This window comes from Sycon ciliatum, chromosome 5 (assembly GCF_964019385.1).
Source record: "Sycon ciliatum chromosome 5, ocSycCili1.1, whole genome shotgun sequence".
Lineage (NCBI taxonomy): Eukaryota > Metazoa > Porifera > Calcarea > Leucosolenida > Sycettidae > Sycon > Sycon ciliatum.
In genome coordinates this window covers 4,854,310-4,876,605 of record NC_088647.1, presented here as the reverse complement: position 1 = coordinate 4,876,605, position 22,296 = coordinate 4,854,310, and the positions used below count along the sequence as shown (strand labels likewise).

At 51.1% G+C, this 22,296-nt stretch overlaps 1 protein-coding gene across 1 annotated transcript in view; it reads right to left on the bottom strand.

The window, feature by feature from the left end:
* LOC135817286 (ATP-dependent translocase ABCB1-like) overlaps positions 1 to 22,296 on the bottom strand; it is a 30,996-nt gene that overhangs the window by 1,368 nt on the left and 7,332 nt on the right. The window contains exons 7-26 of the mRNA XM_065330443.1: positions 21,957 to 22,073; positions 21,032 to 21,086; positions 19,948 to 20,172; positions 19,558 to 19,683; positions 19,200 to 19,406; positions 18,436 to 18,606; positions 17,673 to 17,837; positions 15,109 to 15,151; positions 14,666 to 14,814; positions 13,805 to 13,987; positions 13,206 to 13,322; positions 12,589 to 12,666; positions 11,865 to 11,948; positions 11,412 to 11,615; positions 11,088 to 11,188; positions 10,513 to 10,653; positions 10,085 to 10,241; positions 9,105 to 9,302; positions 8,558 to 8,767; positions 6,372 to 6,518 (exon numbers count right to left, since the gene is read on the bottom strand). Coding sequence (XP_065186515.1) covers positions 6,372 to 6,518; positions 8,558 to 8,767; positions 9,105 to 9,302; positions 10,085 to 10,241; positions 10,513 to 10,653; positions 11,088 to 11,188; positions 11,412 to 11,615; positions 11,865 to 11,948; positions 12,589 to 12,666; positions 13,206 to 13,322; positions 13,805 to 13,987; positions 14,666 to 14,814; positions 15,109 to 15,151; positions 17,673 to 17,837; positions 18,436 to 18,606; positions 19,200 to 19,406; positions 19,558 to 19,683; positions 19,948 to 20,172; positions 21,032 to 21,086; positions 21,957 to 22,073 — 2,878 coding nt within the window. The remainder of the gene's footprint in view (positions 1 to 6,371; positions 6,519 to 8,557; positions 8,768 to 9,104; positions 9,303 to 10,084; positions 10,242 to 10,512; positions 10,654 to 11,087; positions 11,189 to 11,411; positions 11,616 to 11,864; positions 11,949 to 12,588; positions 12,667 to 13,205; positions 13,323 to 13,804; positions 13,988 to 14,665; positions 14,815 to 15,108; positions 15,152 to 17,672; positions 17,838 to 18,435; positions 18,607 to 19,199; positions 19,407 to 19,557; positions 19,684 to 19,947; positions 20,173 to 21,031; positions 21,087 to 21,956; positions 22,074 to 22,296) is intronic.

Here is a 22,296-nt window from a genome sequence, read left to right as displayed (position 1 = left end):
ACACACAACACTACTAGGCGTATCATGATCATATAATTAATAGCATCAGAAGTGCCTCCAAACTCGGCACCCTCCTGTCGCAACAAACACGGCAACACATGTTTGTCCACTACAATACTGCACTAGCACCCGGCATAGTACACCGTCACCGCATACCAAGACACCCGGCATAGTACACAGTCACCGCATACCAAGGCACCCGGCATAGTACACCGTCACCGCATACCAAGGCACCCGGCATAGTACACCGTCACCGCATACCAAGGCACCCGGCATAGTACACCGTCACCGCATACCAAGGCACCCGGCATAGTACACAGTCACCGCATACCAAGGCACCCGGCATAGTACACCGTCACCGCATACCAAGGCACCCGGCATAGTACACCGTCACCGCATACCAAGGCACCCGGCATAGTACACCGTCACCGCATACCAAGGCACCCGGCATAGTACACAGTCACCGCATACCAAGGCACCCGGCATAGTACACCGTCACCGCATACCAAGGCACCCGGCATAGTACACAGTCACCGCATACCAAGGCACCCGGCATAGTACACCGTCACCGCATACCAAGGCACCCGGCATAGTACACCGTCACCGCATACCAAGGCACCCGGCATAGTACACCGTCACCGCATACCAAGGCACCCGGCATAGTACACAGTCACCGCATACCAAGGCACCCGGCATAGTACACCGTCACCGCATACCAAGGCACCCGGCATAGTACACCGTCACCGCATACCAAGGCACCCGGCATAGTACACCGTCACCGCATACCAAGACACCCGGCATAGTACACAGTCACCGCATACCAAGGCACCCGGCATAGTACACAGTCACCGCATACCAAGGCACCCGGCATAGTACACCGTCACCGCATACCAAGGCACCCGGCATAGTACACCGTCACCGCATACCAAGGCACCCGGCATAGTACACAGTCACCGCATACCAAGGCACCCGGCATAGTACACCGTCACCGCATACCAAGGCACCCGGCATAGTACACCGTCACCGCATACCAAGGCACCCGGCATAGTACACCATCACCGCATACCAAGGCACCCGGCATAGTACACCGTCACCGCATACCAAGGCACCCGGCATAGTACACCGTCACCGCATACCAAGGCACCCGGCATAGTACACCGTCACCGCATACCAAGGCACCCGGCATAGTACACCGTCACCGCATACCAAGGCACCCGGCATAGTACACCGTCACCGCATACCAAGGCACCCGGCATAGTACACAGTCACCGCATACCAAGGCACCCGGCATAGTACACAGTCACCGCATACCAAGGCACCCGGCATAGTACACCGTCACCGCATACCAAGGCACCCGGCATAGTACACCGTCACCGCATACCAAGGCACCCGGCATAGTACACCGTCACCGCATACCAAGGCACCCGGCATAGTACACCGTCACCGCATACCAAGGCACCCGGCATAGTACACAGTCACCGCATACCAAGGCACCCGGCATAGTACACAGTCACCGCATACCAAGGCACCCGGCATAGTACACCGTCACCGCATACCAAGGCACCCGGCATAGTACACCGTCACCGCATACCAAGGCACCCGGCATAGTACACCGTCACCGCATACCAAGGCACCCGGCATAGTACACCGTCACCGCATACCAAGGCACCCGGCATAGTACACAGTCACCGCATACCAAGGCACCCGGCATAGTACACCGTCACCGCATACCAAGGCACCCGGCATAGTACACCGTCACCGCATACCAAGGCACCCGGCATAGTACACAGTCACCGCATACCAAGGCACCCGGCATAGTACACCGTCACCGCATACCAAGGCACCCGGCATAGTACACCGTCACCGCATACCAAGGCACCCGGCATAGTACACCGTCACCGCATACCAAGGCACCCGGCATAGTACACCGTCACCGCATACCAAGGCACCCGGCATAGTACACCGTCACCGCATACCAAGGCACCCGGCATAGTACACCGTCACCGCATACCAAGGCACCCGGCATAGTACACCGTCACCGCATACCAAGGCACCCGGCATAGTACACCGTCACCGCATACCAAGGCACCCGGCATAGTACACCGTCACCGCATACCAAGGCACCCGGCATAGTACACCGTCACCGCATACCAAGGCACCCGGCATAGTACACCGTCACCGCATACCAAGGCACCCGGCATAGTACACCGTCACCGCATACCAAGGCACCCGGCATAGTACACCGTCACCGCATACCAAGGCACCCGGCATAGTACACCGTCACCGCATACCAAGGCACCCGGCATAGTACACCGTCACCGCATACCAAGGCACCCGGCATAGTACACCGTCACCGCATACCAAGGCACCCGGCATAGTACACCGTCACCGCATACCAAGGCACCCGGCATAGTACACCGTCACCGCATACCAAGGCACCCGGCATAGTACACCGTCACCGCATACCAAGGCACCCGGCATAGTACACCATCACCGCATACCAAGGCACCCGGCATAGTACACCGTCACCGCATACCAAGGCACCCGGCATAGTACACCGTCACCGCATACCAAGGCACCCGGCATAGTACACCGTCACCGCATACCAAGGCACCCGGCATAGTACACCATCACCGCATACCAAGGCACCCGGCATAGTACACCGTCACCGCATACCAAGGCACCCGGCATAGTACACCGTCACCGCATACCAAGGCACCCGGCATAGTACACCGTCACCGCATACCAAGGCACCCGGCATAGTACACCGTCACCGCATACCAAGGCACCCGGCATAGTACACCGTCACCGCATACCAAGGCACCCGGCATAGTACACCGTCACCGCATACCAAGGCACCCGGCATAGTACACCGTCACCGCATACCAAGGCACCCGGCATAGTACACCGTCACCGCATACCAAGGCACCCGGCATAGTACACCGTCACCGCATACCAAGGCACCCGGCATAGTACACCGTCACCGCATACCAAGGCACCCGGCATAGTACACCATCACCGCATACCAAGGCACCCGGCATAGTACACCGTCACCGCATACCAAGGCACCCGGCATAGTACACCGTCACCGCATACCAAGGCACCCGGCATAGTACACCGTCACCGCATACCAAGGCACCCGGCATAGTACACCGTCACCGCATACCAAGGCACCCGGCATAGTACACCGTCACCGCATACCAAGGCACCCGGCATAGTACACCGTCACCGCATACCAAGGCACCCGGCATAGTACACCGTCACCGCATACCAAGGCACCCGGCATAGTACACCGTCACCGCATACCAAGGCACCCGGCATAGTACACCGTCACCGCATACCAAGGCACCCGGCATAGTACACCGTCACCGCATACCAAGGCACCCGGCATAGTACACCGTCACCGCATACCAAGGCACCCGGCATAGTACACCGTCACCGCATACCAAGGCACCCGGCATAGTACACCGTCACCGCATACCAAGGCACCCGGCATAGTACACCGTCACCGCATACCAAGGCACCCGGCATAGTACACCGTCACCGCATACCAAGGCACCCGGCATAGTACACCGTCACCGCATACCAAGGCACCCGGCATAGTACACCGTCACCGCATACCAAGGCACCCGGCATAGTACACCGTCACCGCATACCAAGGCACCCGGCATAGTACACCGTCACCGCATACCAAGGCACCCGGCATAGTACACCGTCACCGCATACCAAGGCACCCGGCATAGTACACCGTCACCGCATACCAAGGCACCCGGCATAGTACACCGTCACCGCATACCAAGGCACCCGGCATAGTACACCGTCACCGCATACCAAGGCACCCGGCATAGTACACCGTCACCGCATACCAAGGCACCCGGCATAGTACACCGTCACCGCATACCAAGGCACCCGGCATAGTACACCATCACCGCATACCAAGGCACCCGGCATAGTACACAGTCACCGCATACCAAGGCACCCGGCATAGTACACCGTCACCGCATACCAAGGCACCCGGCATAGTACACCGTCACCGCATACCAAGGCACCCGGCATAGTACACCGTCACCGCATACCAAGGCACCCGGCATAGTACACCATCACCGCATACCAAGGCACCCGGCATAGTACACCGTCACCGCATACCAAGGCACCCGGCATAGTACACCGTCACCGCATACCAAGGCACCCGGCATAGTACACCATCACCGCATACCAAGGCACCCGGCATAGTACACCGTCACCGCATACCAAGGCACCCGGCATAGTACACAGTCACCGCATACCAAGGCACCCGGCATAGTACACCGTCACCGCATACCAAGGCACCCGGCATAGTACACCGTCACCGCATACCAAGGCACCCGGCATAGTACACCGTCACCGCATACCAAGACACCCGGCATAGTACACCGTCACCGCATACCAAGGCACCCGGCATAGTACACCGTCACCGCATACCAAGGCACCCGGCATAGTACACCGTCACCGCATACCAAGGCACCCGGCATAGTACACCGTCACCGCATACCAAGGCACCCGGCATAGTACACCGTCACCGCATACCAAGGCACCCGGCATAGTACACCGTCACCGCATACCAAGGCACCCGGCATAGTACACCGTCACCGCATACCAAGGCACCCGGCATAGTACACCGTCACCGCATACCAAGGCACCCGGCATAGTACACCGTCACCGCATACCAAGGCACCCGGCATAGTACACCGTCACCGCATACCAAGGCACCCGGCATAGTACACCGTCACCGCATACCAAGGCACCCGGCATAGTACACCATCACCGCATACCAAGGCACCCGGCATAGTACACAGTCACCGCATACCAAGGCACCCGGCATAGTACACCGTCACCGCATACCAAGGCACCCGGCATAGTACACCGTCACCGCATACCAAGGCACCCGGCATAGTACACCGTCACCGCATACCAAGGCACCCGGCATAGTACACCGTCACCGCATACCAAGGCACCCGGCATAGTACACCATCACCGCATACCAAGGCACCCGGCATAGTACACCGTCACCGCATACCAAGGCACCCGGCATAGTACACCATCACCGCATACCAAGGCACCCGGCATAGTACACCGTCACCGCATACCAAGGCACCCGGCATAGTACACAGTCACCGCATACCAAGGCACCCGGCATAGTACACCGTCACCGCATACCAAGGCACCCGGCATAGTACACCGTCACCGCATACCAAGGCACCCGGCATAGTACACCGTCACCGCATACCAAGACACCCGGCATAGTACACCGTCACCGCATACCAAGGCACCCGGCATAGTACACCGTCACCGCATACCAAGGCACCCGGCATAGTACACCGTCACCGCATACCAAGACACCCGGCATAGTACACCGTCACCGCATACCAAGGCACCCGGCATAGTACACCGTCACCGCATACCAAGGCACCCGGCATAGTACACCGTCACCGCATACCAAGGCACCCGGCATAGTACACCGTCACCGCATACCAAGGCACCCGGCATAGTACACCGTCACCGCATACCAAGGCACCCGGCATAGTACACCGTCACCGCATACCAAGGCACCCGGCATAGTACACCGTCACCGCATACCAAGGCACCCGGCATAGTACACCGTCACCGCATACCAAGGCACCCGGCATAGTACACCGTCACCGCATACCAAGGCACCCGGCATAGTACACCGTCACCGCATACCAAGGCACCCGGCATAGTACACCGTCACCGCATACCAAGGCACCCGGCATAGTACACCGTCACCGCATACCAAGGCACCCGGCATAGTACACCGTCACCGCATACCAAGGCACCCGGCATAGTACACCGTCACCGCATACCAAGGCACCCGGCATAGTACACCGTCACCGCATACCAAGGCACCCGGCATAGTACACCGTCACCGCATACCAAGACACCCGGCATAGTACACCGTCACCGCATACCAAGGCACCCGGCATAGTACACCGTCACCGCATACCAAGACACCCGGCATAGTACACCGTCACCGCATACCAAGGCACCCGGCATAGTACACCGTCACCGCATACCAAGACACCCGGCATAGTACACCGTCACCGCATACCAAGGCACCCGGCATAGTACACCGTCACCGCATACCAAGACATACACCGTCAACGCATACCAAGACAAGCTCGCAGCACCTACACAGTACACCTCGACACAGGACACATAATCACCTGTAACAATGGTGAATGCATAGCCAAAGCATTGTGCACAGCCACCTATCACCAAAGAGTTATTGTGATAAATGCAACATACCAACGGTAGTCGCCATACCGCAACACCGATGTGACAAGTTTCACATCGTCCAACATGCCTGTACTCACTCTTTCACTCTCCGTGTCCAGAGCACTGGTGGCTTCATCCAGCAAGAGAATCTTGGGATTGCGGATCAGTGCTCGGGCAATGGCCACGCGCTGTTTCTGGCCACCGGACAGCTGTGTACCTTTGGCACCTACATTGGTGTCGTAGCCCTGATACACGACGACACACACACACACACATACACACATACACACACACACACACACACATACACACACACACACACACACACACACACACACACACAACATACATACACACACAGATGCAAGTTGATGCAACATGACATACACAGAGACCCACACATCACACACACACATCACCTTGAACCTTGAACCTTGAACGTGCCCATTGCCGATGGCAATGATAGCGAAGGGACTATCCGCTAGCTTTGCAGTACGGAGCGTGGCGCTTGAGGTCCCCGGGACGACGGCAGACCTTTCCACATGCGCAGCGGAAGCCAGAGTCAGGATCAGGAGGAGCACGGGCGGGAGGACGACGATGAGCGATCTGCCTCCAGACAGAGCGATCCTGGGCAGCATCAAACCAGCAGTCAGAAGGCACAGGGGGGCTGATGGAGCGGAGATCATCCACGATGACGTCACGCCACCGCTTGCGTGGACCATGGCGAGGGCGTGTTGCAGGGAGCTCCCCAAACAAAACTCGCTTCGGCATGCGGTCGTCGTTCATCCGGCCAACATGGCCAAGCCAACGCAGTCGATATTCCCGGATGATGTCCGCGACGTCACAGTCAATGCCGAGGGTTCGGGCCATGGTAACCGAGGTGACGCGGTTGTCCCACTGGTCCCGCCTGGATACGCCAACGACGATGCGAACACACTGGTGATGAAAGGTGTTGAGAGAGCGCAGGTCCGGTGCCTTCGGCGTCCACGTCTCTGCTCCGTACAGGAGGGTCGTCAGCACAAGGGCGATGTACACACATCACACACACACACACACACACACACACACACACACACACACACACACACACACACACACACACACACACACGCATACATGTGTGTGTGCGTGGGTGTTCATGGCACATGTACCACATAACGATCCCATGTACGTGTACACCCGATCATAACATGCTTTGATGGACCTGGTCACATGGTTTGGTCACAGGTTACTTTGTCTGTCAAATCCAACCTGGAATTATGCTGCTGGATGACATCAGAGAATGACACAGAGGCAGTGCACGGCCTTAACCTTCTAGAGTGCTCAATGCCGGTGTGATGGGCACAGCTACGCAGTACACATGAGCTACACAAGGTACATTGAGCTACACAAGGTACATTGAGGTGCACAAGGTACATTGAGGTGCACAAGGTACATTGAGGTGCACAAGGTACATTGAGGTGCACAAGGTACATTGAGCCTCGGGTGCACAAGGTACATTGAGGTGCACAAGGTACATTGAGGTGCACAAGGTACATTGAGGTGCACAAGGTACATTGAGGTGCACAAGGTACATTGAGGTGCACAAGGTACATTGAGGTGCACAAGGTACATTGAGGTGCACAAGGTACATTGAGGTGCACAAGGTACATTGAGGTGCACAAGGTACATTGAGGTGCACAAGGTACATTGAGGTGCACAAGGTACATTGAGGTGCACAAGGTACATTGAGGTGCACAAGGTACATTGAGGTGCACAAGGTACATTGAGGTGCACAAGGTACATTGAGGTGCACAAGGTACATTGAGGTGCACAAGGTACATTGAGGTGCACAAGGTACATTGAGGTGCACAAGGTACATTGAGGTGCACAAGGTACATTGAGGTGCACAAGGTACATTGAGGTGCACAAGGTACATTGAGGTGCACAAGGTACATTGAGGTGCACAAGGTACATTGAGGTGCACAAGGTACATTGAGGTGCACAAGGTACATTGAGGTGCACAAGGTACATTGAGGTGCACAAGGTACATTGAGGTGCACAAGGTACATTGAGGTGCACAAGGTACATTGAGGTACACATGAGCTACACGAAGTACATTGAGGTACACATGAGTGAGATACATCTATTTTTTCTCCACCCAACACTGTGCAGATGGTGGGCCTCAAAGAACATAACTAAACGCAGTGTAGATAAATGCTGCTCTCCAGTTCCACATACGATATTCTCCTGCATACACCCACTACACTGTGCAGTACACGTGACAGTACACAGTGCAACTCACTTTAGGCAATGTTGTGATGAAGTCGTGGATGTTGGCTTTCTTTGCCATTTCCTGAATGGTCTCCATGCTGACTGGCCCATCACCGAGAGCGCCGTACGCAATGTTGTCCGCAATGCTGGTGTCAAACAATATCGGCTCCTGCTGCACAAGACCCATCTGCTGGCGAAGCCATTTCAAGTTCAGCGTGCGGATGTCTTGCCCGTCAAGATTCTGCCAAGACAATAATACAGATGAACACAAAAAGCACTATTCACTTGTGCTTGGCTCTCTCGTAAACTAGATATCTGTTGTTTGGCATCATACCACAAACTAAGACTTAGTAATTTCACTGACTTGACTTGGATACGACTGCGTACTTTCTTTCTTTTTTCTCTACAAAATCCACATGTCTCCAGACACTGGGGTGAATAATGGAGTGTGGTGGTGGGGCCCATTAAGCTCAGCCGACCCGAGGTCTCGGCTTCATTGCTCCATTGACGACTGCACTACATAGCAATGGATGAATGCACTGGTATTGTATTTCAACAGGCCAGTGGTGAAAGCTTACCACATTGCCCGCCTCAGGGTCATAGAATCTCTCCAGCAGTGACACACTGGTGCTCTTGCCGCAGCCAGACTGCCCTACAAGTGCAATGGTCTGACCGTGGTTGGCTGTGATGGTCGTGTCCTGCAGGACTTCAACGTCGGGACGTGTCGGATAACGGAATCGGATGTTCGTCAGCTCTATGTTGCCAGCAACTGTGTCCTGCAGGAGAGAATGAACGCACATGGTATACCGCTATGTACATGTACTTTGGAAGTAGGTGTACGTGTTTAAAGCTGTCAGTGAAGTTGAACACATTATTAAGTAGACTTGTACACCATGTGCGGTTCATCCACCGTCCGTAGTAGAGGGCTCAATTTTCCGAAGGCAAAGAGCGGAATACACAGACAGAAGAACGAGCAGGTGCGGTTTCGTAACTCTGAGTTTCACGAACTGAATCGGTCATCAGACGAAAATTAGTATATTGGTATACCTGTACATAATCAATCTCGGGACAGCTAGCTGTTTCGACCGTGTTACTTCAAGTGAGTCTCATCACCGGAGCTGAGCATGGTATACATATACATGTAGCCACTCTCACTCTCTGGACAGCTAGCTGTGTTTCCCCCTTGTTCGGTCTCATCAGTCGAGCTCAGAGCAATGGGGCAAAGCTATCGCAGTGAAGCCTGATGAACACGGACCAACATAGCATTTCAAATCGGCTCAAGGCCTCAACGTCATGTTGGTATGTACTGACGTTCAGCAAATGTGTCAGTAAATTGGAAACAATGAAGGTGGTTTATACCCTGGTACGGCTTGGAACCTGCCAAATCCGGTGACCCATCCTCGTGTGGTATGTCACATAAAGATTGTTGTTTTGCATATCGCCCACTTCTAATGTACAGACCCAGTATGAGTTGTACATGCATTCCAGCCAGTGAAGAACAGTGAAGAACAAAGAACCCCATCGCACTGCAAACAAGTTGAGGAACAACTCGACTTACTGGTTGTGAGCCCTCCGTCGATTCGGAGTCTATCTCTGGCACCGTGTCAATCAAATGCAGGATCCTGGACGCCGCACTCGCCGCTTTCTTCAGGTCCGGCGCTAGTCCCGACGCCTCGCCCAGTGAAAAGGATGCAAAGAGCATGGCCCCGAAAACCCTACGAGAAACAGAGATGGAGACATGTGTGTGAGTGCCGGTGGTGGCCGACTAGTCGGATATGAAGGACCTTGCACCAGAGACCGACAGCACACTGACAGCCAATAGTGTTTAGTAGAAGCGGTGGATTTGAGAAGGGTCGTTACAACTCTAGATCTTGCCTTGTATCCGACTGTGGAAGTGTCATGGTAGCTTGCAAACGATACTGTCAGCAGAACAACAAGTACAATGCCAGTACCGTATTTAACCTAGAGAATAATATCAATGCTTACTGAAACACATCTTCGAAACTTTCCCCGTGCTCCTTGATGAGGTAACCACCGAAGCTGAACGTAATGGCGTACACGAAGAAGAATGTAGCTTCACCGAAACCGAATGCCAGTCCAATTATGTGTCGATTGCGCTTTGCAGCACTAGAAAAAACAATAACAGCCAGTAGAAAAGCGAAAACACCAGACAAATAGCAACGCAAGAACAAACGCTGGCAGGAAGGAAGGCTAAAGTGGTACGGAAACTGCAGATGATTGACATCATTTCAACTCACTGATGAAGCAGACAGGACTTGTAACGTCCTAAAACTATTTTGTTTCAAATGTTATATCTAGACAACCGGTAACCATGTTACTGCTACAGTTGCGCTCACTGAAATCCGACCCAAAGTGCAAAACTGAGGCCCTGGACCAGCTGTTCCGATTACATCACTGTACTTGTACATGGGTACGTCCAGCCGCATTCGTACCACTTCCAGGGCGTCAAAGGGCCGTATAAGTTGAGGGCGCCAAATATGCACGTTGGGTCGGATTTCACCGAGCACAACTGTACTACCCTAGCCAGTGTCTAGACTTACATGTGGAGTGGCTCCAGGACATCCATGTATCTAGCAACGGCACGGTCTTCAAGTCCAAGCGACGCCACCGTGCGAATATTATCCACATACTCGATAGCCAGCTACAGCAGGAGAATAGAATCAACGGACTTTGGGTGTTAGTAGCAAGTATTTTCAAATGTTTAGTCGGCAAATTGCCATTATGTACCAAAAGGCTATTTTGCAAATATCCGTGTGTGTGTGTGTGTTTGTTTGTGGGTGTGTGTGTGTGTGTGTGTTTGAGAGAGAGAGAGAGAGAGAGAGAGAGAGAGAGAGAGAGAGAGAGCACAGAACAGGTAGCCTAACCTTTCCAGAAGTGATCTGTTCCGGTCGATTAGCAGCACTGAAACCAGCCAGCGCTTGGTACTGGATAGCAGCACCAGCTACAACCAGCGGTAAGACTCCCAGCAGCACCAGCGTCAGCTGCCACGAAGCAATGAAACTGATGACAAGCGCGGCGACCAAGGTGGCGATGAACTGATTTCCTGATGCCAGCTTAGCACCGGTAGCCTAGAGCAGAAAACAAAGAGCATACTATTTAGCAAAGGTAGCAGGTGGATGGTCTTTGGCTGTAGCGTTCTTGATGCGGATGGTGGCTCTCCTGCGCATACGTGTCGCTCAGAGGTAAAGGTCACATACTGATAGAGGGATACTAAGCATGTTTAGCTCCACTGACTAAGAAGTTCTCAGTGATCACGGTGACACACTGTACACAGCTCAGACATGCAGATCACTGAGTACAGGTAAGGTTAGACTTACTCCCTGGATTAGAGCTGCATCCGCTGACAGCTGAGTAGCTAATGCCCCAGTGCTGTGCTTCTTCTCATCAAAGAATCCAATATTCTGCACAGGTAGTACAATGACAGAATGACAGACGAAGACAGAGAGGGTGAGCGGGGGCAGAAGAAACTCAGCTAACAATGCGACGTACACCGCTGCAATGTAGATCTGAATACTAACCAGCATAGTGCAAGCACTTCACAGAGACTTCCAAGAATCATGAGAACAAATGGTGAACGTGCAGGTAGCTTTAGCTTTTTGATCAAATTGGACGATCCGTTCTTTATATTATCTCATCTGGCTATAGCAAAAACAGGCAGTCCATATACCCGGATTGTGGGCCATCTGCACAAGCATAACTGCTGGCTACATCTATTGTGGAGCCCCAAACCAGCCACATCTGTACCCGTATGTCCCTGTCTTCCTGGCACATAACCCAATGCAAACATCCCCATTGTTTTGGACGCGTGTCTTTTGTTCCTCTCTTCTCTGCTACTGTATTCTCTCTGCCTCTTTCTCGCTATTCTCTACTATTATTTAGGTGTGTCCTGTCTGCAGTGACGCCAAGATATTAATTGTCGGCAGATTACCACTGAAGGTTCCACTACCGCTCAGGAGTATGTGTTTATGTGGAAAGCAATCCGTGTTGAGTGCTGCAATCATGGATCCCCCTGCTGGTTTCCGAACATTGTAGATAGCTCACCTTTCTTAGCATTGCTCTGAACAGCATACTCCTCATGCGCTTTGTCAAGGCCTCGCCGGATATAGCAAAGGTCAAATACTGGATGGGCACACGGACAAACAGCACACAGTACTGTAAGACAGAGATATGCTGGATACTGGAAATGGCTAGTGTAAAAAAAAAACTCCATTCCTACTATGAAGGTAAAATTTACACTTCACTGAGACATGAAAACAGTTCAAAACACTTCTACAGAAGACGTGCTGATTCCCAGTTCTAGGTCGTTCTCTGGCATGCATAGGCCCCAGGAATGATGAGCCGGATACTTTTGCATTTGATTGTACTTCGGGAGTCTCGATTTAGGAAAGGTTGGGTCTTTCGTACTTTCAAGGTGCCATAAGTACAACACAATGCCTGAGACATTTGCATACATTACATCCCCATGCAAGTTTACGTCATTTCTGGGGTCTATACGTGTCAGAGAACATCTTGGAACAGAGACAACAGCACTTCTTCTGCATACACTCTCACCAATACCAGAAGCATGCTAGAACTGAGGAAACGCAACATGCGGCACTGAAGTACAACGGTTCTATGGTGCAAGAGTGTGACTGCCATGCGCCTCACCGCAAACCCACCTGCAAGATGATGACAATAAGAGACGATAAACCCAGCACGGCGAAAATGCCCGACCAGAGTCCAGCCTGCTCCTTGTATTCGTCCTCCTTGTTCGGATTGCCAACAAAGCGGAATATCTACAAACAGAACACATCATGAAGAAACACAAGAGACATTTGGAAAAGATATGCTCGAATTTGGGATACGGTGCAGAGAGGAGACAAGCACACTGTGCGACATCCCAGTCGCATACATGACGTGTACTATCCTTGCACATTGCGTGACATCCCGGAGTCATGTGACCACACATACATGTACTATCCTTGCCGGCTGTCAGTCTGTTTGTCAGAATATTGTTAGGCTAGACCTGCCTGAGCTCCCGGATAGTAGGTAATCAAATGGTTACATTGCTGCATGATAATACCCCCAAGCGCCTGCTTAGTGAATGCTGCCAGAGCAATTATTTCTTTCAAATGCCTAACAGTTACCCATGTGTGCATCAACAAAGTCTGTAGACTCAACTGTTGAAACTTCTCAGGGTGTTAACGGTTGCGGGGTCTCTCTGTCTCTGCTCAGTGCCGTGGGTGTTATGCGCCATTAGGACCTGCTCTGGACTTACATTCAAGATCTTGGAGAAGACAACGCCAAACAGTGGGAACAGCACACCGTTGGCCATGGCACACACGGATCCGAGTGCCATCCAGGGAAACTCTGGTTTGTTGTAGCCGAATAGTCGAAACGTTGACACCTCCGGGTACACCTCCTCCTCCTCCTCTTCCTTTTCCTCCGCGTCGTCTTTGCCCTGGAGTTGCAGAGCCGTGAGGTAAGTAGTACACATTATCAAATGTGCAGAATGACAATTAGTCCTGATTGTGGTACATGTAGTTAAGTGTCGTCATGTTTCTTGTTGACAAACTTGCGGCAACCGACAGTTAGCTGGCGAGGAGAAAGACCTCTATGATTCGATACGAGAGTGGTGAGGACAAATGGCAACCAGTAAACTCTGCGCATAGTTAATTCCTCTTCATGCCAGAAGATCACAGCTCACTGGCATTGCCACGATGCCGGTTCATAAAAATTAACGCTTCACGTGAGACGTGGTGAGATTGAGTTTTCCGCATCCGCAGTAACGTGACCACCCTCAAGGATCGAGGTGCAGATGCAGCTCCTGAAGTGGTGGGAGGTGAGTGGATCAGACTCAAATGCCGAAAACTTGATTCACTGCATGCTGGTTAGCATAACCACAAAGCCGTTGTGTGAATAAAAGGGCGGCTGATTGAGGTACAAGACGATGTGAGAGCTTACTTTACTGCCATCATCGAACCCGCCGCTTCTCGGTTTGTTGTCACCAAACAGCTTCTTGTGCTGAAATCCACCCCCCCCCCCCGAAATTCCACCTTGAAGATTAGATAGCATTGAAAACAGGCCCCGTTTGGACAAGGCGGATGATATTGCCCAAGACAGTGCAGTGTCTTCTCACCGTTTGAGTAGATTCGGTAACTGATTGCTGGCGCTCGGAAAGTTGCTTGGAAAGCTGCCGGTAGGCCTTGTCTTTGGCAGAGCTCTGCCGCACAGCGCCACTTTTGACTGGGCTGCTGGCAGTCTTAGACAGTGCACGCAGCATTTCCTCTGTGGGGAAGAAGTTATTGGACAGAACAAGACGGTAGTAGACACATCATTAGCAGCTGGTGAGACTCAGGAACATGATGTACATCATGAACACTCAGAACGACGTCCGTCGGCAAGTAGTACGGGCTGCACGGCGTGACCGACTTCTCCACGATATGCACCACCATAAAAATAGCGATGCCTACCAAACAAATACGAATAGAGAACTAGCCCTCTCACCTATTCAAGGAATTACTACAGCCATCACGTATAAGTACTATTGTGGTGTGGAGAGTTTTAGCTAAGTTCTCTTACCAGCTTCTTCTGTATTGCCCTTCTCGGCCTCAGCGACAGCAGCCTTTGGGCAACAAGCAACAGCCACACGCACGCACACGCACACACACACACGCGCGCGCACACACACACACACACACACACGCGTACGCACACACATACACACACACATACACATAGAGCAGCATCAGCACAAGCAGCAATGCGTACAGCGGACCCAATAGTCCCAATACCAGAGCCCGTGAGGGAGGCCGTGTGATGCAACTGAACATGGCAAGTGAAGTGTTTCTGCAGTGATACTAAGGTTCACATTCTTTCAACTAGAGTTTTCATGCTCACTGTCGGACTGACAGCCTGCGGAATGTGCCAGTCAAACCTTGATTAGTCGCAATCATGCTCTGCTGTAAATCACTAAGTCCTGCACCCAATACCACATTTACAGACAGAAATTGCCCAGCCCCCCCCCCCCCCCCCCCCGGCCTGGTATGAGACCAGCGTTGAACGGTCAGGCAGAATACTAGTACTCGTCCCTTCCTGACACACATACAATGTCGTGCTCAGCTGTATGCACATAGGCATGCTGTATGCACGCATGCATGCGCACACTCACTCACTCTCTCATACACACACGCACACACACGCACGCACACACACATACATACACACATGCTTATACATACAAACACAAACACACACCACACACACACGCACACAACACACACACACACACACACACACACACACAGATACACGCACGCACACACGCACACACACACACACACACACACACACACACACACACACACACATACATACATCCATACATACACACACGCTTATACATACAAACACACACACGCCATTGGACCATTGGACTCCCATCGCCAGAGGCGATGATAGCGATGCTACAGCAGAAGCCATAGCAGCTTGTGCTGGGATTGCACCATTCAACAGCTTGCAAGGCTGAAGTATTGGCCGCCACTATTCAGCCTGGTCTACACCACACAGCTATGAAGTGGCTTTTTCTGGCCAGTGAATCCCTAATTTTTGGTCTTTTTTATTTTTTCACGCACACACATCACACCGCATACAGTCTGTATCGGCTATAGCGTATCCTTTTGATTTCTGTGATTGTATCACTATAACCGATGCATCACTATATGCGATACGATCGATTTTTTTTCTTTTTTCGATTGACGCATGAAAGGCAAGGAGATACTTCCAGCTAGCATGGCGTTTTGACAAATGAGCATGCTGCATACATGTAGTTGACAATGTCCGCATTTCCATAAAAAAATCTGTTATGTACATGTACATGTATCACTATAAAAATAAGCAATGTGAAGAAAGTAAAAAAAAATAGGGCCTTTGATATTATTGCTACATGTATTTTTTACAAGTTACCACTATAGCCGATAACGAGAGAGCTTGGAAGCTCAGGGCCCTACGCTATGCTGTTTTGCCTTGATGACCTAGACAAAAAAAGCATAGGGATGTTATAAATTCTCATACATTTCTACTTTTTGTTTTTAAACATAATCTGGGATTCAAACCCGCACTATCGCCCTGCATGCATCCCCCCATACATTTCGCATACATACTAATTCTTCCAAGTTGCTTCACGTTATTCTCTTGATTTGAAAGCCCTATTTGAATATGCATTGTGGCCAGCCGTCTTTGATTGTACGGTACGGTACGGGACAGGTACGGGGCAGGTATGGGACAGGTACGGTCGAGGGTAATACGGCACCATCTACCGCCTTGATGACGGCAAAAAAAGAATAGAGATGTTATAAATTTTTCAATTTTCCTATTTTTCCAGGCATTACATGGGATTCGAACCCGCACTATCGCCCTACATGCATTCCCCCATGCACTTCGCATTCATACTCATTCTTCCAAGTTGCTTCACGTTATGATCTTGCGTTTGAAAGCCCTATTTGAATAGTGAGGCCAGCTGTATGTGGCCAGCTGTGTTTGATGGTACGGTACGGTACGGGACAGATACAGGATAGCGCCAGGCGTGACACAAACACACAAACACACAAACACCAAATTAAAGCTGTGTGGACCCTGGCTAGCGCCAGACGTTACTGAAGTAACGTCTTCTGCATAACTACGGGAATAATATAGTGTGTTATGCATGTTTTGATTCTTTGTTGCCATCATAATATCCGATATATCATTACATCCGATGATATTGGTTATAGTGATATTTTTACTGGATAAAATACGTTTTGCTTTTGATATTTCGTACCAATATCACTGTAAGTTAGCCTATATGTTCTTATATCCGGTCACTCTATAGCCGATACAGACTGTACTCCGGCATGCACTGGCTGTTGGTAACCACCCAGGAGAATGAAAGAAAAGTCAGGAAGAATCTGAGAAAGAGAAGAAAGACGTGTGTGACCATAATCGTCGGGAATCGAACCCGCAACCTATCGATTGGAAATCGCTGCACATACCACTGCACCATATGGGACACACACACACACACACACACACACACACACACACACACACACACACACACACACACACACACACACACACACACACACACACACACACACATACCATACCTGCATAGTAACAAGAGCATGGTACAAGCCGTCCTCTTTCTCCATCAGTTCACGATGCGTGCCCATCTCGGCCACCTTTCCGTCTTCCACCGCTACAATGCAGTCAGCATTCTGAATAGTGGATAAGCGGTGAGCTATGACGATAGTTGTTCTCCCAGCACGTGCCTAACATACAGTAAGATATGACGGGGAAACACGAAAGACAAATACTCACATGTCTGTTGACTACTTACTCATATCCCAACTGTGTTTGTACACAGACTGTGTAGATAACACAACAGAACCACAAGGACAATCAAGGCTTGTTTGCTGCTACTTCAAGTTTCATGCTCTCGCAATCATCAGGCAGCAGTGGTTCTGTTCTGTATTACGCTCTGCCTCCGCGGTGTTGAGCACTGTCGGCCGTGACACTGGGTACATTCTCCGGTAGACTGCGTAGATAACACAACAGCTCTGAACTCTGGCATTTCTCACTCCTAAAAGATGGTTGATTTCATGTAGAGACCAATCCCAGGCAAGCCCTGAATACGTACCAGTTCTTATGCTATGCACATACAGCGGCAGGATGAGTTTGTAAATGGACTTTTACACCAGTTTTAATTTAAAAGCACTGGATGGGCCATGGCCCGGTTGCATCTCACCGTGGTGGCGGGTGGCACTAGACTGAACAGTGCATAGCATTGTTTTGTGCTGCAAGGAAGTACAATGGTGCCAGAAAGGAACCGTGTATCTCTAGCAGTGAACGCCTGTCCCGGACACTTACTGCATCAAGAGCGGCCTGCACAGTGCGTTCACTCTCCGTGTCCAGTGCACTGGTGGCCTCGTCCAGTAAGAGAATCTTAGGATTGCGGATTAGAGCACGGGCGATGGCAATGCGCTGCTTCTGACCACCGGACATTTGAGCACCACGCTCACCGACTTGTGTTTCATAACCCTGGTAGCACAGACCAAACACACACACACACTTGTACTACTTGTACTTGTTGCTCACTGCCAAAACTGGTCACGTGGGTCTCCCCGGGAGAGGGGAGAGAGACTCAAAAGGAATCTTGGAAAGATGGCTCAATTGGCTATTGAACCGCCCAACGGCCGACACCCCCTGAAATCCCCAAAACTCTGGGTGGACTTGACACACACACACACACACACACACACACACACACACACACACACACACACACACACACACACACACAACACACACACATGGTACAAGATAGCATGGTCCGGGTCTAGAGGTCGCCAGTCGTAGAAGACACGTAGTTTTCTATTGCAGTGCAGGGTTGCTTTGCGCTGGAGATGTTCTTGCTAGTATTTGGGGCACAAACCACGGGGTGGATTTGGGTGAAATGTTCAGAGACGAAAACACGACTTCTGAACGATCTCTACCCCAGAAAATACTAGTCTACTGCTATTGGTATGCTCGGGGGAAGTAAATCATGATATTGTCTACCTCCTCCAACTCCTCCTACCCCCCCCCCCCCCTTCCACCCTACACTTGTTACCAACCATATCCACTTTGCTTACATCTGGGAAGTTCATTATGAAGCTATGTGCATTGGCCATCTTTGCTGCTGCAATGACATCGTCCCGAGTGACGTCTTTCAGAGATCCAAACGCAATATTGTTGGCAATCGTGTCCTGGAAGAGGATGGGTTCTTGGCTGACAATGCCAATTTGGCTGCGCAGCCACTTGATGTTGAGCGTACGAATGTCACGTCCATCCAGAGTTACCTAAACAGGTAGGAAACAGAAAATACACACGGTGCAATGGTCAACATGCCTTGCTCATCACATTTAACAAAGCACCAACGCACCAAGGCATGCAATGTCACGTGACCCCTGCACAACACTGGTGATGCTCCTAAGCCCAATAAATTCTTACCCTTCCGGACTCTGGATCATAAAATCTCTGAAGCAGTTGGATGCAAGTACTCTTGCCACAACCGCTGGGTCCAACTAGTGCCACAGTTGTTCCTTTTTTGATGTTCACCGACAATCCAGTTAGAACCTGCAGCAATGAAAATCAGAAATAAATGGCACTCGAAAGCTATTCCCGTTGGAAAAGATCAAGTCATGCAACTAGAAAATCACGCGGCACTGGATATTCTGCTACTATAGTAGTTGCCATGACAATACATACACATATGGGTGATTTCAAGGATGATGTGCGCACACACGTGCGCGCGCTTAACTTACACACACACATACACATACACACGCACATACACACATACACACGTATATACACACACACACACACACACACACTCACCGTAACGTCTTGCCTAGCGGGATACCGGAACCGCACGCCCTCAAACGAGATGTCTCCTTCCACATTCTCCAGCTTGTCTCCTGTATCAGATGCCGAGTTGATGATTGGCTCTTCATCAATGGTGTTGTAAATGGCTACCGCAGCACCACGCGCATTTGAAGACGCACGTATGCCTGGGGAAGCCGATCCAATTGCAAAACTTGCAGTGATGATGGAGAAGAAAGACTGCAGCAAACCGGGAGAGAAAGAAATCGGCATTCTTTTATCATCTACATGTAGTGATGTGTACCCATAAGAGGCCCTAATTCCACTGGGGGGGGGGGGGGGGGGGGGGGGAGGAGGATCTCCAGAATAGGCCCTAATTCCAGGGGAGCCCCAGACTGATAGGCCCTAATTCCATGGGGATCCCCAGAATAAACCCTTAATGCCTTATTCTTGGGGATCCCCAGTATAGGCTGTTTGTTGTTTGTTTATATTTAGAGTCGAAGAACAAACAGGCAAATGTGCCTAATGACATCGACTAGGTCTCCCTCTATTTCTCTGATATCCTACGAGACGTTCGGGGTCTGATCCCATTGCCCCACAAGGCACGATCCCGGCAGGAAACATCCCTAACCCCAGACAACTGCACCCGAACCTGGGGTACATCCCGGACCCAGCGCTGATGATCTGGTGGTGATCTCGTATGCCTTCATAACTGAGATATATCCATAAGCAACACTCTTGGCAAGAACGCTTCCATAATATGTGTGTGCACTTCAGAGTTCTTTTCCCTTCACAACTTCATCAAACAACTACTTGCGACTTCAACAAACACTGCAGTGTTTAAAATCTGTTTATGCCCTGACGGCCACATGTACAACACTGGCATTGCCAATGGTGTAAGTAACCCACCTCTTTTTTTCTTCCTCAGTGTGCATGCATGGCATTTCCTCCCAATATTATGAGCTCAGCATACAACAAGCATACGCATGCATGCATGCCCGCACTCACACGCACACACGCGCGCGCGCGCACACACACACACACACACACATGCACACACATGTACACACACACACGCACGCACACACAATGCACATACCGTCAGCATAGCTCCAGTTGTAATGGTCCCATCCCAGATCAGTACTGAGCCATACCTGCAAAGCAGAATTGTGTGTGCACAGGTGATAGATAGATAGAGAGAGAGAGAGATAGATAGATGGATGGGATGGATGGGTGGATGGATGGATGGGTGGATGGATGGGTGGATGGATGGGTGGATGGGTGGATGGATGGATGGGTGGATGGATGGGTGGATGGATGGATGGATGGATGGATGGGTGGATGGATGGGTGGATGGGTGGATGGGTGGATGGATGGGTGGATGGATGGATGGGTGGATGGATGGATGGGTGGATGGATCGATAGATGGATCAATAGATTGTATGTTACTTCACAAGATAAAGAAGCATGTCTGCCTTCTCATCTAGCCACATGGCCACAGTCTCGATAAAATATGAACAAATGACTAAGGTGCACACGGACACTACATATTTGTGAAAGTACTCAATCTGCGGACAGAACTGTTTCGTCCTATTTTTAACAGCTTGAATTTTCAAAATGAAGGGGAATACCAATGCACAACTTGCACAACTTGAACAATATACAAAATCCCAGAGATTTGATGGTGTACACGGCGTGAAGGCGATACAGTGGAGATTGAATGTAACGACAAATTGAAACGTTTAGAACTAAGTTGTGTTGCCCAAGTCTCGTAGCAAGGCCTTTCTGAAGGTCCACTTTTTAATGACAGATCAAACATAGGGATTTTCTTCATCTCCCGAAAGACTTTCACTATATCCAATTTTCACGGCACAATCTCTGAGAATAAGCACTGAAGCGGTAAGACCCAGGATTACACATCAATGTCATTTAACAGGATGCTACTGAAGCACACAGTTCCCCGTAGTAAGTCATACATTATGCCATCTGGTATCTCCAACGCAGATTCAGACACAAGGCCTTACCAGAATGCTAGGCCAAATGCTCCGAACATCAGGAAGTAGGCCGAGCCGAAGCCCACGCCGAACACAAAGCCTTTCTTCACCCCAACCTTGCGTGCACCCTCCAGCTCGTGTATATACCTACAGTGAACAGTGACCAGTGAACAGTGAACAGTGAACAGTGAACAGTGACCAGTGCAGTGAACAGTGAACAGTGAACAGTGAACAGTGACCAGTGAACAGTGAACAGTGACCAGTGAACAGTGAACAGTGACCAGTGCAGTGACCAGTGCAGTGACCAGTGACCAGTGCAGTGACCAGTGACCAGTGACCAGTGCAGTGACCAGTGACCAGTGCAGTGACC